Source organism: Panthera uncia (genome assembly GCF_023721935.1).
Source record: "Panthera uncia isolate 11264 chromosome B3 unlocalized genomic scaffold, Puncia_PCG_1.0 HiC_scaffold_1, whole genome shotgun sequence".
NCBI classification, from domain to species: Eukaryota; Metazoa; Chordata; class Mammalia; order Carnivora; family Felidae; genus Panthera; species Panthera uncia.
The window spans coordinates 52,515,571-52,532,339 of record NW_026057582.1 but is presented as its reverse complement, the minus strand read 5'-3'; the positions used below and the strand labels follow the sequence as shown (position 1 = coordinate 52,532,339).

Here is a 16,769-nt window from a genome sequence, read left to right as displayed (position 1 = left end):
CACCGGTTGATTCAGATTACTGCCCCTTCAATTGTAAACATATTTTTTATACCAACCGGTCCTTGACTTCTTAAAGTCTACTTAGTGTACATATAAGTTCCTCTGTCTGGCCTTCAATGTAGTTCTAATCTCTCACTGTACTCAAATGTGAACCAAATTCTATGTCTACTACACCACGGTTTTCCTGATTCTCAACTTTTCACTAATATCATTCTACATGGAAAGTTTTCTTCACTCAAAAACCAAATCACTACCTGCTTCAATTCCATTCTATAACCCACCTAATCCACAAACTTTATCCTGATTCTCTCATTTGAATGAAAACTCTCCTTCAAATTTCCAGAATACTTTTAAATAATGCCATGTTTGACAATGTGCCTTGCATTATACTTAACAAATTTGTCTTTGAAGTAGACTGAAAAAAAAAAAATCCTTAATGGTATGAATTTTGTTTTCGCTTTTGGAATCTTTTTTTCTTTCTTTTTTTTTTTGCAGTTAGTACAGAGTCTTTCACATGTACAGTAAATGATAAATCAGTATTTGTTAAATCTTATTTAGGTGACATAAGAAAACCAGTAAGGTTGCAAAACCTTACTAGGTATTTAATATACGGAATGGAAGCTATCCTAATTAGGGGAATATGGAACTCGATAGGTATGGCCCTATTCTCATTCCCAGTGGTGGCCGTGGAAAGACATTTCTGCTGATTCACCCAAACTCCATGAAGTATCATGGATAACAAGCAAACCAGAAATTGAGAATCTTTATTATACTGTGTCACTAAAGAAAGCAAATTAAAATGAGAGAAATTCTCTAATTTGAAACTTAAGAAACCAGAAGCCAAACTAATTTAATTTCTAATTGTAAATTATCCAATTGCAATTATAAATATATACAAATTATAAACTGTCACAGCAACCATCCTAGTTAAATACTTCAATGACCTACACATGTTACGTACCACTTTACAAGATGAATGATAAAATTAAAGACTGATGAGTAATGTTGAATGCTGGGGAGAAAAGAAGCCACTAAATTATAATTCATGGAAAAGTGGTACTGATAAAAGGTAATCAAAGTTTCTATAAGATTTCTCAATGGAATTATCTATCTTTGTGAAGGAAGTGTTTTCTTTTAATTCCTCATATAAATCTGACTCAAATGTTTAACGGGAAATTTGAAAATTTTGAAATTTCTAATTTTGAACAAATCACTTTTAAAATATTTTTATTCATTTTATTAAATAATTTGAATGAAGATTCAAGCTATTCTGGATACTTTAACCTAAGTTACATGATCCTGATAGTCTAAACAGTATTGCCTTCCTCTCTACTTCTTTTAAACACTTATAAATGTTCTTCACTTTCACTACTTTCCACTTATAAGAAGAAATACAAAAAAATGCTACTAAGCTGATGGATTTAACTCAATATGAAATTTCAAACTTGCTAATGTGTCAAGAAAAGTTTCTTTAAATCTGTTATATAGGATTTCAATGAAATCATACTGGAAATCCACACTCACACATAGCTAAACTATGGCATTAATTTAATAAAGAGATTCATAGCCTTTAAACATTCCAAAAAGCATATTTAAAATGATATACAATTCTGTTTTTAACAAAAAGATTAGGGAAGCCTGGCTGGCTCAGTTGGTAGAGCATGTGACTCTTGATCTTGGGGTTGTGAGTTTAAGCCCATGTTGGACATACAGTTTAAATAATTAAATAGATAAATAAATAAATAATAAAAATTATTTAGTGCCAAGATAAAGGGAGGCAAACCTACAAGTAAATATGTATGGTATGTAATGTAATGGATTTTTTTACTAATGTAATGGATTTTACAGCAAATCATGCTGTATAGAAAAGCAAAACCCTATTGTACATCTGAAACTAGTAACACTATGTTAATTATGCTTTAAAGAAAAAAAAAGTAATTCTAAAAAAAACCCAACAAAACAATAAAAAATCCCCAGACATTTATAATGACTGTAATACTTAGTTTGCCATTTTTAGATTTGGAAATTTAAGACATCACTTTTATTATATTAAAAACATTTCAAATAAGAGCTGTATGCTTATTATAAAACCAATAAAGATATATCACCTTGCTTCTGACTTTTAATTATCCTTTCATTTGTTCTTTCACAATTTTCAAGTTTCTTTGAAGACAACTTTTCGTATGCTTTCTTTCCAATTATTTCCTTCAAAACAAAAAGTTAGCTTTTTAACAACTACTATCTATAAACATGACCTCAAGCATTTTCACATTATGTATCAAGCATACAAGTATCTAGGTACTTGCCGTTCTACAAATTTCATTAGTGGAGGTATTTAGAAACTCATTTGCCAGAGCCTGAGCTTTGGAAGCACCATGTGGGCATCCACTATCTTAGATATTTCTTTTATAAATTTAATACATGTGATTTGTTAGGTGCAAACACACACACACACTTTAACCCTAACTCTAAGAGCTAACCTTTCTGTTATTACTGATTACACTTTCCCAATGAGACACTGAGAAAATAAATATCAAGCAAGACATTGCCAAACTGATTGTTAAGCTGATACTTAACAGATACTTAACAAACAAAATGATTTCTGATTTGGTCCCAAAACTTTTTAGTAGCATCACACCATCACTCTTCGTATCATAGGGTATAGTAAAAGTTTACCTGATTAGTTAAGTCATTTTCTCCTCCATTTTGACAAGTATTATGCCTTTGGTCATCTGAGAGCCTTAATCGTGGTTTATTTTGGCAATTATCATGGCACACGTTTAATTCTGGGGCTGCTGGCAACCTCCTGCGCTTACCATTCTTCAGTTCTATGAGTACAAAGATGGAGATTTCAATAAATTATTATATATAAGCTGCCTTTCCATATTAAAGAATTCACTTTCGAAATATTATCTAGCAAAGGCTGTAGGTTAATGTTCATACTTTTTTCCAGCAGGGAGGGTGCGATGGGATGTTAGTCAGATTATAGTTTTGGCAAAGAGTGAACACAAAAAAGTTCTGCCAGCTACCTTTATAGTAATGGACATTCAAAAAAAAAAAAAAGAAAAATCCAGGCGCCTGGGGTGGGCTCAGTTGGTTGAGCGTTCAACCCTTGATTTCAGCTCAGGTCATGATCTCATGGTTTGTGGGACCGAGACCTGTGTTGGGCTTTGTGCTGAGCGTGGAGCGTGCTTACGATTTTCTCTCTCCCTCACTCTGCCCCTCTCCCCAGTTCAGGCACATGTGTTCTCTCCTTCTCTTTAAAAAAAAAAAAAAAAAAAAAAAAAAGCTGAATGCTATGAGCAGACTGCACTACAGTTTTTTAAGTATTAAAAAATAATTTCAAGGCAGTACAAGTCAAAAACTCAATACAATATAAACTATAAACAGATAAATATGGAGCTCATGTAAGAATTTACCACTATATCAGCAGAAAAGAAGAGACATACCCAAATGACAACAATCAATGTCATAAGTGGTGCTGGCTCTTTGCAGAACATCTGTTTGGTTTTCTCTTGCATTATTTTTCGCTGATTTTTGTACATCAGGGACAAATTTTCCAGTTTTCTGTTTTTGTCTGGCCTTTCTCTCTTTCTTTTCACAAGCCCTAAAACACAAGTGTAATATTTTTCCTTTAATTTTTATCTCAAAAAACTAAAACAAAAAAACTAAATTTAAATAAAGTCCCTCAGATAAAGTTTTATGCGCCCAGCAAAGATTACCTTTAATCTTACATTATTTAAGTCTTCATGATTCTACCCTTTCCCCCACAAAGAACTTAGGTATAAGGTCTTAAGTCAAAAGAATCAAATAAAACTCAAGTGCTTCCTACTCTATGCACTCTTACATCTCTACTTAAGCTAATCCTGTAAAAAAATTACAGGACAAATCCTGCCATTACCTATTTTTGGAAATAAATTTTATTTATTTCACCACATTCATCCACACCACCACATTCATTCAACTACTGTCTATGGCTGCTCTTCTGCTACAAAGGCAGAGTTGAACAGTTGCAATAGAGGCAGCATGCCCATAAAAACACTTCCTATCTGGCTCTTTACAGGAAAAAACTGTCCCCCCCATTCGAAGTTATTATATTGTACTATGATTAATTAACTTATATCACAGTATCCCCTATGAGTTCCTTAAGGGCAAGAATTAACCAAATTTTCTTTGCTTTCCCTGTGCCAATACAGTGTGTGCTAAACAACTGATATTAACTTCTGAAGGAATGAATGAAAGAAAAAGGACCAAGAACTTTACACTCATGTTTAATAGGTACACCCTCTCAAAGGGTGGGTGAATGAGGATGCTTCCTGAAATGTCAACACTGTTATTTTCCTTCTACATTTATTTCATATGACAGAAATTCTAGTAAACTATTGCTTTCTAAAGATCCAAGATCAAGAGAACTACTTCAAAACTGTCATTTGCAGAAAAAAAAAAAAGAAAACCAATTTACATTGGTTACATGAAAAGATACATTTGTAAAACCTCCAATTTTATACCCAAAATGGGCACATTTTATCAAATGCAAATTATACCTCAATAAAGTTAGTTTTTAAAAAGTTAAGGAGTACTTTACCTTAATTGTTCCAGAAAATTATCAATATGCTCTTTCCACTTTTCTGGAAAGCCAAACATAAACTTCCTTATGAGATAATTTGGATATCCTATTCAACAAAAAACAAACAAAAAATTACCTAAAAGCCAAAAATTTTAAAGGCATGTAATTGGTTCACTAAGTCATTAAAAACATATACACTTATTGCTAACTGTGGGCCAGGCACAGCCACAAATACTAAGGATTCATCAGTCAACAAAATGAAACAAAAATCCCTGCCTTCATGGAACCTGCCTTTTCATGTCAAACAGAAAGCAAACCAATAAACATACATTTTTTTTTGTTAGATGGTCATCAATGCTATGGAGAAAAATTATGCACTTAATGGGTCAAGGAGTATTAGTGTATTTATGCTGAGGGAGGAATGGGAAGCAGATTGCACTTTTAAAAGACAGAGAGGTTCTTACTGAACTAGCATCATTTGAGTAAAGCTCTGAAGGACATGAGGTAGTGAGTTTAATATGGGATTAAAACACTGGAAGCAAAAGGGACAAAGCAAAAGGCTATGGTGTGTGTGTGCCTGGCCTGTCTGTAAAAATTAGTGCAGATGGAGCAGAGTGAAGAAAGGCTAGCACTAGGAGGCTCTTTAGAAGGGAGTAGGAACAGTGGAGGAACATGAAAGATTATAAGGCCTTGTGGTCACTTCACGACCTAGTCTTTGACTGTGGGTGAAATGGGAAGCTATATGAAGATTGTGAGCAGAGGAGCCACAGGATTTGACTCACTTTAACAGGACTGTATTAGCTGCTATTTTGAGAAGTCTGTGGAAGTAAAAGTGAAGAAATAACGAGACCAGTTAGGATTTTGTAATCATTCAGACAAAAGATAAGGGAGATGTATATACCATAGAGGTCAGCAGAGGCCTGGGTTCTGGATATATTTTTGGAGATAATGCCAATAGGATGTACCTACCCACTAGATGTGGGTGTGAGAGAAAAAGGATTTAAGATCTCTCCAAGGATTCTGGCTAGCCACTGGAAACAAAGAAAGGGGGAAGACCATTAAACAGATTTCAGAGAAATCAGGTTTTAGACACATGAAGTTTGAGATGCCTGTAGATATCCTAGTGGAGATGTCAAATGGGCAGATGGAAAATGAGTTGGGTGGCTTGAGGAGTATTTTTGGTAAGAGACATAAATTTGGCATTTGTCATCATATAGATTAAAGCCTAAAAGAAATCAACACAGCACTGAGTGTGGAAAGAGCTCTAGTCTATCCTATTATTCAGAGGCAAAGAAGAAAGAGCAAAATAAGCAAATAAACTAAGAAGGAACAGGAAGTGAGGTGGCATGAAAATTGGAATATGGTGTTCCAGAAGGCAAATAAGGAATTAAAAGGAAGTAAGTGTGATTAAGTGCAGTAAACATATATTGGATTTAACAATGTGGGGGCCACTGGTAACTATGATAAGGGCTGTTTGGTAAAGATTTGGGGTTTAAGGCATGATTAAAGAGAATTTTTTAAAAGTGGGAAAGAATTCAAGGAATTAGATATAACAAATCTTCTGAGTTGTTTTGCTGTAACTAAGAGCAAACAGTGGCTGAAATAAGTGGAGTTAAACGACTTTTTTGTTTGTTTTTGTTTTGACAGGAGAAGGGAGAATTACTAGAGCGATATCCTTGAGTAAGAGAAAAAATGAGAAATAGAGTACAAATGGAGAGGCTGACAAAGACAACATGAACAGTTCATTCATAACAAAAACAGATATAGATGCAAGCAGGTCAGTTAGGTGATGGTGAAGTTCTCTTCTGATTGTTTCTATTGCTAAGGTGCTCCCCTCCCTGCCACCTCCCCTATGAGTGGGAGAAAGGAGGAATTGAAAATTTGTAAAAATATGCAATAGTCACTAAGGAGGATGGGAGAGTGAACGCATTAGGGAAATGTGGTAGGATACCAAATGGCACTAAGAGACCACAATTTTTGCTGGTAATCACCATCTTAAAGTAGAATGCTCAGGTGTGTTTTTCTTCAGCCACATTACCGTGTTCAAGGCATAGACAGAAAATTAGATTATACCAGGAATGGGGTTGTACTGGGCAGGTTCAATAAACTAGTTAAATTATAGCCTTATAATATCTCACATGAACTTTTTAAAATCACTAGACCGACTCAAACTGTCAATAAGGGTGATTAAATTAGGGAAAAATGACCAACACATATAATAGTTTTACATAATGTGGTCAATTCTGTTTTAAAACTTAGTTTTGATTGATTCATCATTTTAAAACACCTAATTAAGAGTAAAAACATATATATCAGTTAGAAATATGGTTAACTGCTTCATTGAAAGTAATTTATCAACTAATAATGTCAGTCATTACCTGCTTCTTTCATGGAAATCCGGTCTATCATCCCTTTTAATATATAAATGTTGCCTGATAAAGTCTTAAGTTTGTTGTGCTTAATCCGTTCTATAATTACATTACTGTGCCAATATATGTTAGTGATGTCTCTAGGAGAAAATAGCGTAGTTAAGGCCAAAATATTCACATTTTACCAATAATCACAATGTACATATATAAGCATACAAATTATACTAAAAAGTAATAAATTTGCACTCCAGCTACATTCGCAGTGTTATTCATCTAATTACAAAACATCTGAGGGCCAAACATTGCAGAACTCAACTGCCTTGCTAATGTGATCCTCAGAATATGTGCCAAACTGTACTGTGGCCAAACCAAACCACTAATATAAAATTTATCCTCATCAAGGAAGCAGGGGCCTTCTCTAAATAACTGATGCTGACAATGCCTGCAACTTCATCTTAACTGATGCCAACTTTCCAAAGAATGATTTTCCTGTCCCTCTCCTCAGAGCCTATACTGTGTTAGATTTCATGCAGTTATATAGTTTGGATCCCTCTAATCTTGCGGGGTTTTTTTACCCTCACTACACAGCCAAGTGTTTTTACCTTCCTCTTTAAAAAGTACCAAAAAGAGGTTCCAGTTGGGAAAAAAACAAACTGTAGAATCAAATCACTAACCCATAAATCTACTCTTCTTATTTCCTTAAATGATGCTAAGAATATAAAACAGAAAGAACAAAACTTTAAGATGTATTAGATAGATGTTGAACACTCCCAATTCATCAGATAAACATACTAAATACAAGCATAATATGACAGTGAAGTTCCTTTCATTTGGTCAAATGGGATTAAACTCCTACTATTTTAATACAGTGATCTTGTTCCTTTTTATTTTATTTAACTAACATTTAAATAGCACTCTAAAAGCACTGTCTTCAAGTCTTACAAATATTAATTTAATACTCAAAATAACGCAAGAATGGGTAATGTTATTATCACCACTGCACAGAGAAAGAGACTGAAACTGAAAAAGGATAAGTAACTTGTCCAGGTCATATAGCTTGGAAGATAGCAGCAAAAGGGATTCCAACAAAGGCAACATAGACTGTCTCTTTGATATTAAGGAAATGGGCACAAGACAAGCAGAAATAGAGTGGGAAAGGCAGATTTTAAATAATCAACTTACAAACTTCTAGGTAAGTACCCTGACCAGTAATATCCTGTATTATTTTATTACAACCTTTTATTACAAACATTGTACCACTAAGAAATTGGTTTCGAAAAAAAGGAAATGGTGGTAAGAGAGTAGCAGAATTAGGCAAAGCCCACTTACCTGATGATACTTTTGCTTTAGGGAGAACCAGAAAGTGCCAATGATTACCTAATATGTAGCTGTATGGCAAAGTTTTAAATAATTCTGATTCCTTTTCTGGATCAGTAATTTAAATCTGGTTGTCCCAATTTACATGTGAGAATCTGAACTGAAATGCATGTAGTAAATATTAGCTAACTATATGTAATTAAGCAGAGAATACCAGTCCACTTATTAGAACCTCTGAAAAAAAAATAAAGCGCTGTGTATATAAATTTGAGCTGTTACTATTCTAAAAGTAACTTAACAGGCAAAACCAAGAAAGCTGTTCACAATCAACATGGTCAGGTACTGCATAGTCATTTTACTTTCCTGTCTTCAGTCTGTAAACTTGTTAGAAAGTCTTTTGTTTTGTAGGAGGATGCTATTTTCCATCAATCTCCTTTAAGCTCTTATACATGAGTATCTTATTTTGTTATACATTTTATAAAATATTGAAATGTTATACTTACGTCAATTTTCCTTCTACACATATAGCAGTATTATTATTGATGACTTTAATCATCCATTCCTGTAGTTGGACCACCTAATCAGCATAAAATGAAGTATATATTCCCTGTATTACTTGTAGCATAAATATTACAAAATCAATTTACATTAAATTAAAAGAAAAACTCATATAAGTAATGCAAATGATTCCTTAGTGCTCATCTATATAAGAATCACATTCTATTTCAAATAGTAATAAGGCATGGGGTGCCTGGGTGGCTAAGTCGGTTAAGTGTCCAACCACAGCCTGGGTCATGATCTCACAGTTTGTGAGTTCGAGCCCCGCATCAGGCTCTGTGCTGACAGCTCAGAGCTTGGAGCCTGCTTCGGATTCTGTATCTCCCTCTCTCTGCCCTTCCCCTGCTCACATTCTCTGTCTCCCTCTCAAAAATAAATAAACATTAAAAAAATTTTTTTAATAGTAATAAGGTAAAAACTTATATATAATGAAACAGAAAAGAGGGAGAATGAATGGGGGTTATACTGCATAATTTGCTCTCCAATCCAAAATCAATTATACTTCAAATATTATGTCAAATATTTCCACCACTGGAGAAAAAAAATTACCTAAAATTCTAAGGTATCCATTAAAGACAAAAGACCTAACTTAGGAAAAAGAATCAGTTATATAGTATACACTTCACCGTCACTCTTATCCCCTAAAAAACACAGCATTTTGTTTTTGCAAGGTTGATTTTGAGTTGCATTCAGTTTTTTCTAAACTATGAAGGTGATTGCTAATAATCTGTATTTAACAGCAATCTATCCCAAAGCAAACATCTAAACAGCTCAGAAAATTCTTTATTTTAGGACAAAATACAATTGTAGAGGAAAATTTCTATGAATGTCTGTATTAAGGAATTGCTTTTATTGACTAACAATTTAACACTGAACTATTTCTGATGAGAAATTCAGCAAAAGTCATAAAATAATTTGAGTAGCCATTTACTTTACATATAAAAAATTACAAATTTATAAAGATAAATTCTTCAGTGGTAGTTTTATGCTAAGCCAGAAAAATGTGCTAAAATGGAAGGTGCTCTTAATTATTGCACTTCTCAATTATGTTCATTTTAATTTTAATTTTTTTTCCTCAGTTATTTTCATTTTTAAAGTTACAGGTAGAACTTGGGGAACAGGCAATGAAATTCCTTTTTTCTTTTTAACACTTCCACATCTGGAACTACCTAAGATAGATCAAAGAACTGACAGATGTAGATGATATTAAAAATAAAAACCACTAGGCAGTGCTCCAAGCACCTTAGATTCAATGACTCATGTTAACCTTGTAACACTAGGAGGCAGGTAATATTATCCTCATTTTATAAAGAAAAACTACAAAGTCTAGTTAAATACCTTGTCCATGTCACATGCAGCTAGTGAGGGGCACAGTGGGGTTACAAATTTGGGAATTCTGGCTCTAGTATCTTGTGCCATCCTGCTTACATAAAATATCAAAATGTTTATTCATAGTCATTCAGCAAATATTTCTTGAGCTCTACTATGTGCCAGGCACTGTTTTAGGCAGTGGGTTTTGGCAAGAAACAAAATAAAACGGCTGCCCTATTAGAGCAAATGTGTAATGTGTGTGTGCATGCACGTATAAGCACAGGGGTTGAGGGGGGAGAGGATGTGTGGAAGCAAGTCGACTGGTGGTGGTTATATCCAAACAAATGGACAAATAATGTCTGCCAGTGATAATTATCAAAAATAAGTACAAGGGGAGAAGTAGGGGGATCCATACTTCCCGTGTCTCTCAAAGAAAGAAGTGCAGAAGCCAGAGGACTTTGAACCCCAGAGCCTGGGAGGAAAAGAGACTGAATCTACCAGGAAGAAAACAGGAAAACTGGAGAAAAGATAGGTGGGTGACTGCGAACTGGGGGAGATAAAAAGGGCTGTGTGGGCACGGAGGTGAGAGACTCCCTTCCGCAGAAAAACAAAGGAAACAGAAAAAGCGGCTAGGGAAGTGCAGGACCATATCTGGCCAGGAGAAAGACCTCAGACTGAGACTGAGAGGGATCCTATCTCTAACTGAGGGGCTTTCTTTGCACTGGGGTCGGCTGCCTGTCCACGCACCTGGGTAGGTCAGGGGAGCAGTCCGCAGTTGGAGAAAGTGATTCCCTCCCTGGGGGGCTGCGCGATAGTACAAAGCCTGCCTGCGTCTGCCATCCCCGGGCTCAGTGGCTGGGCTGAGGACACAGGCTGCAGTAGGAGAAGGAGGCCCCCTCCCTGGAGTGCTGTGGGAAAAGACAAAGCCTGCCTGTGTCTGCCACCCCAGGGGGCTCCCCAGCAAGGTAGGTCGGCTGGCTGCGCAGTCTACAATAGGAGAAAGTGGCCCCCTCCCTGGAGTGCTGTGGGAAAAGACAAAGCCTGCCTGTGTCCACCTGCGTTCACCACCCCTGGCGGCAAGTACTGCGGTGCAGTCTGCAGTAGGAGAAGGCAATCTTCCCTGAAGTGCGGAGGCACAGACATATCCAGCCGGGACCACATATCGGGCTGCATTGAGAGAAGCTTCCCCAGTGCCAGAGTGCACGGAACGGGCCTTGAGTCCTAGCCAAGCACAGGGTCAGGGGAGTTGGCAGAGAGAGAAGGAATGCCCCGTCTGCAGCCATGGCACAGTGAGGATGACTCAAACTGAGTCCACCGGGTCCAGCTCTGTGGAGAAGAGACTAGGGAATCACCATCTCCCCGCTGCCGCCACCACCACCACCACCACCACCAAGGCAGGGCCTCAGGGATCACTCAAGGGGCCCACAGTGGAGGTGGGTCCAGACTACACCAAACCATGCCCCTTTGCACTGGGTAACTAACTGCCTATCTACCAGAGCGGGACAGACCCTGCGGACAGCTCCTCCAAACAAGTGCAGCAGCGTTGCCTGGATTAACTCTAGGTCAATTCTGGATATATAGATATATTCTACCCACCCCATTTCTCCTCCTTATCTCTTCCTTCCCCTAGGCTGGTTACTCTGGTTATTGGTCTAAACAGACATATTCAATCCATTGTCTTGATACATGTTCTACACCTCCTTCTTAACACTCCCTTCTCTCTCTCTGAAATAATCAAGCCATATAGTTTCTCTGTCTAGGTAACTTTATCTTTGTTTCATTTTCTCCGCCTCCTTCTTTATTTTCCTTTCTCTCTCTCTGGATTAAGCCTTTTAGTCTCTCTGCCTCGTCAATGTTTATTTTTTCTCCCCCCCAACCCCCGCCTCCTGTCATTTCTCTCTTTGTATGTGCTCCTCCTTCAGCACTGCCTCCACCCTCTTCATTACTTGTAGTTGGTGTTTTGGGGTTTCTTGTTTTTAGTCTTTAGATTTTTGTTTTTGTTTATTTGTTTGTGTTGTTTGTGTGTTTGCATGTTTTTGTCTCCTGTTTGTCTATCTGTTCTCCTTTACAGGGCTAATCCAAAGAACAAATCAAAGCACACCTGGTGGGGGGTCCAAAATATCACTAAGAGTAGAGTAATAAAATAACCAAAGTCACAACAACAGAGAGCAAGTAACAATCTTCGAAAAAACACCTCCTGAAGGGCCAGGCTGTGGACAGTGTATGACCCTCCTTTAATATAGCAGTGCTCGCAGGTGCAGAGCACACAACAAGCTTTTACAACACATAAGGGACAGAAAACTAGCCAAAATGATGAAACGGAAGAATTCTCCTCAAAAGAAATTCCAGTAAGTAGCAACAGCTAATGAACTAATCAAACCAATTTAAGTGATATAAGTGAACAAGAATTTAGAATAATAGTCATAAAATTAATTGCTGGGCTTGAAAAAAGCACAGAGGACAGCAGAGAATCTACTGCTACAGAGATCAAGGGACTCAAAAACAGTCATGATGAATGAAAAAATGCTATAAATGAAGTGCAAAATAAAACTGAGGTGGCCACAGTGTGGACTGAAGAGGCAGAGGGGAGAATAGGTGAATGAGAAGATAAAATTATGGAAAAAGAGGAAGCTGAGAAAAAGATTAAAAAATCCAGGAATACGAGGGGAGGATTAGAGAACTAAGGGGTGCAATCAAATGGAAGAATATCTGTATCATAGGAATTCCAGAAGATGAAAAGAGAAAGAAAAGGGCTGAAGATGTACTTGAACAATTCATAGCTGAGAACTTCCCCAATCTGGGGAAGGAAACAGGCAGTGAAATCCAAGATGCACAGAGTACTCCCATCAGATGAAACTTGAATCGATCTGCTGCATGACATATCATAGTGAAAGTGGCAAAATACAAGAATAAGGAGAGAATTCTGAAAGCAGCTAGGGATAAACAGGCCTTAACATACAAAGGTAGACATATAAGGGTAGTAGCAGACTTATGTACTGAAACTTGGCAGGCCAGAAAGGAATGACAGGAAATCTTCAATGTGATGAACAGGAAAAATATGTAGCCAAGAATCCTTTATCCAGCAAGCCTGTAATTCAGAATAGGAAAGATAAAGGTTTTCCCAAACAAACAAAAACTGAAGGAATTCGTCACCACTAAACCAGCCCTACAAGAGATCCTAAGGGGAACTCTGCGAGTGAAATGTTGCAAGGACCACAAAGTACCAGAGACATCACTACAAGCATGAAACCTACAGACATCACAATGATTCTAAACCCATATCTGTCAATAATAACACTGAATGTAAATGGACTAAATACTCCAACCAAAAGACAGAGGGTATCAGAATGGACAAAAAAACAAGACCCATCTCTCTGCTGTCTACAAGAGACTCATTTTAGACCTGAGGACACCTTCAGATTGAAAGTGAGGGGATGGAGAACTATCTGTCATGTTACTGGAAGTCAAAAGAAAGCTGGAATAGCCATACTTATATCAGAAAAACTAGGCTTTAAATTAAAGTCTGTAACAAGAGATGAAGAAGGGCATTACATAATAATTACAGAGTCTATCCATCAGGAAGAGCTAACAATTATAAATGTCTATGTGCCAAATATGGGAGACCCCAAATATATACAACAATTAATCACAAACATAAGCAAAAAGAAAAGAGAGAGGACCCAAATAGATAAAATCACAAATGAAAATGAAATTATTACAATCAATCCCTGAGAAATTTTCAGGGAATACTATGAAAAATTATATGCCAACAAACTGGACAACCTGGAAGAAACGGACAAATTCCTAAGCACCCACACAGTTCCAAAACTCAAATGGGAAGAAATAGAAAATTTGAACAGGCCCATAAATAGGGAAGATATTAAATCAGTTATCAAAAATCTCCCAAATGGGGCACCTGGATGGGGCTCAGTCAGTTGAGCGTCCGACTTTGGCTCAGGTCATGATCTCACAGTCTGTGAGTTCGAGCCCCATGTCAGGCTCTGTGCTGACACCTCAAAGCCTGGAGCTTGCTTCGGATTTTGTGTCTCCCTCTCTCTCTGCCCCTCCCCCACTCATGCTCTGTCTCTCTCTCTCTGTCAAAAATAAATAAACATTAAAAAATAAAAATAAAAATCTCCCAACAAATAAAACTCCAGGACCAGATGGCTTCCCTGGTGAATTCTACCGGACATTTAAGCAGAGATAATACCTATCTTTCTCAAGCTGTTCCAAAAAACAGAAAGGGAAGGAAAACTTCCAGACTTATTCTATGAAGCCACCATTACTTTGATTTCCAAACCAGAGAAACCCAGCAAAAAACGAGAACTACAGGCCAATATCCCTGATGAATATGGATGCAAAAATTCTCAACAAGATACTAGCAAATTGAATTCAACAGCATATAAAAAGAATTATTCACCATGATCAAGTGGGATTCATTCCTGGGTTGCAGGGCTGGTTCAATATTTACAAATCAATCAATGTGATACATCATATTAATAAAAGATAAGAACCATATGATCCTGTCACTAGATGTAGAAAAAGCATTTGACAAAATACAGCATCCTTTCTTAATAAAAGCCCTCCAGAAAGTTGGGATACAAGGAACATACTTAAACATCATAAGAGTCACTTATGAAAAGCCCACAGTTAATATCCTCAATGCGGAAAAACTGAGAGCTTTCCGCCTGAGATAAGCAACACAACAGGGATGTCCACTCCCACCACTGTCGTTTAACATAGAATTGGAAGTCCTAGCATCAGCAATCAGACAACAAAAGGAAATCAAAGGCATCAAAATTGGCAAAGATGAAGTCAAACTTTCACTTTTCACAGACAACATGATACTCTACATGGAAAACCTCACAGACTCCAAAAGTCTGCTGGAACTGATACATGAATTCAGCAAAGTCACAGGGTACCAAATCAATGTACAGAAATTGGTTGCATTTTTATACACCAATAATGAAGCAACAGAAAGAGAAATAAAGAAACTGATCCCATTCACAGTTGCACCCAGAACCACAAAATATCTAGAAATAAACCTAACCAAAGAGGTAAAAGATCTGTATGCTGAAAACTATAGGAAGCTTAAGAAGGAAACTGAAGAAGATACAAAGAAATGGAAAAACATTCCATGCTCATGGATTCGAAGAATAAATATTGTTAAAACGTTAATACTACCCAAAACAATCTACACATTCAATGCAATTCCAATCAAAACTGCACTGGCATTCTTCTCAAAACTAGAACAAACAATTCTAAAATTTGTATGGAACCACAAAAGACCCCAAATAGCCAAGGTAATACTGAAGAAAACCAAAGTGGGAGGCATCACAATCCCAGACTTTTAGCCTCTACTACAAAGCTATAATCATCAAGACAGCATGGTATTGGCACAAAAACAGACACATAGACCAATGGAATAGAAAAGAGACTCCAGAATTGGACCCACTAAAGTATGGCCAACTAATCTCTGACAAAGCAGGAAAGAATATCCAATGGAAAAAAGACAGTCTCTTTAACAAATGGTGCTGGGAGAACTGGACAGCAACATGCAGAAGGAGAATAAAACTAGACCACTTTCTTACACCATTCACAAAAATAAACTCAAAATGGATGAAGGACCTGAATGTGAGACAGGAAACCATCAAACCCTAGAGGAGAAAGCAGGAAAAAACCTCTCTGACCTCAGCCACAGCAATTTCTTACTCGATACATCTCCAAAGGCAAGGGAATTAAAAGCAAACATGAACTACTGGGACTTCATCAAGATAAAAAGCTTCTGCAATGCAAAGGAAACAATCAACAAAACTAAAAGGCAACTGACAGAATGGGAAAAGATATTTGCAAATGGCATATCGGATAAAGGGCTAGTATCCAAAATCTATGAAGAACTCACCAAACTCCACACCCGAAAAACAAATAATCTAGTGAAGAAATGGGCAGAAGACAAGAATAGACATTTTTCTAAAGAAGACATCCAGACGGCCAACAGGCACATGAAAAGATGCTCAATGTTATTCCTCATCAGGGAAATACAAATCAAAACCACACTGAGATACCACCTCGTGCCTGTCAGAGTGACTAAAATGAACAAATCAGGAGACTATTGATGCTGGAGAGGATGTGGGGAAATGGGAACCTTCTTGCACTGTTGGTGGGAATGCAAACTAATGCAGCCGCTCTGGAAGACAGTGTGAAAGTTCCTCAAAAAATTAAAAATAGATCTACCCTATGACCAGCAATAGCACTGCTAGGAATTTACCCAAGGGATACAGGAGTGGTGATGCGTAGGGGCCCTTGTACTGCAATGTTTATAGCAGCACTTTCAACAGTAGCCAAATTATGGAAAGAGCCTAAATGTCCATCAACTGATGAATGGATAAAGAAATTGTGGTTTATGTATACGATGGAATACTACTTGGCAATGACAAAGAATGAAATCTGGCCATTTGTAGCAACGGGGATGGAACTGGAGAGTATTATGGTAAGTGAAGTAAGTCAGGCAGAGAAAGAAAGGTATCGTATGTTTTCACTCCTACGTGGATCCTGAGAAACTTAACAGAAGTCCATGGGGGAGGTGAAGGGGGTAAGAACGTTACAGAGAGGGAAGGAGGCAAACCATAATAGACTCTTACATACTG

The 16,769-nt window shown here is 37.1% G+C and overlaps 1 protein-coding gene across 5 annotated transcripts in view; it reads right to left on the bottom strand.

Moving 5' to 3' along the window:
• Positions 1-16,769, bottom strand: part of MIS18BP1 (MIS18 binding protein 1) — a 56,843-nt gene that overhangs the window by 21,060 nt on the left and 19,014 nt on the right. For all 5 annotated transcript variants that reach the window (XM_049612843.1, XM_049612846.1, XM_049612845.1 and 2 more), the window contains 6 exons: positions 8,757-8,830; positions 6,946-7,076; positions 4,586-4,673; positions 3,450-3,607; positions 2,677-2,828; positions 2,109-2,205 (listed from right to left, as the gene is read on the bottom strand). In XM_049612843.1, the coding sequence (XP_049468800.1) occupies positions 2,109-2,205; positions 2,677-2,828; positions 3,450-3,607; positions 4,586-4,673; positions 6,946-7,076; positions 8,757-8,830 (700 nt within the window). The remainder of the gene's footprint in view (positions 1-2,108; positions 2,206-2,676; positions 2,829-3,449; positions 3,608-4,585; positions 4,674-6,945; positions 7,077-8,756; positions 8,831-16,769) is intronic.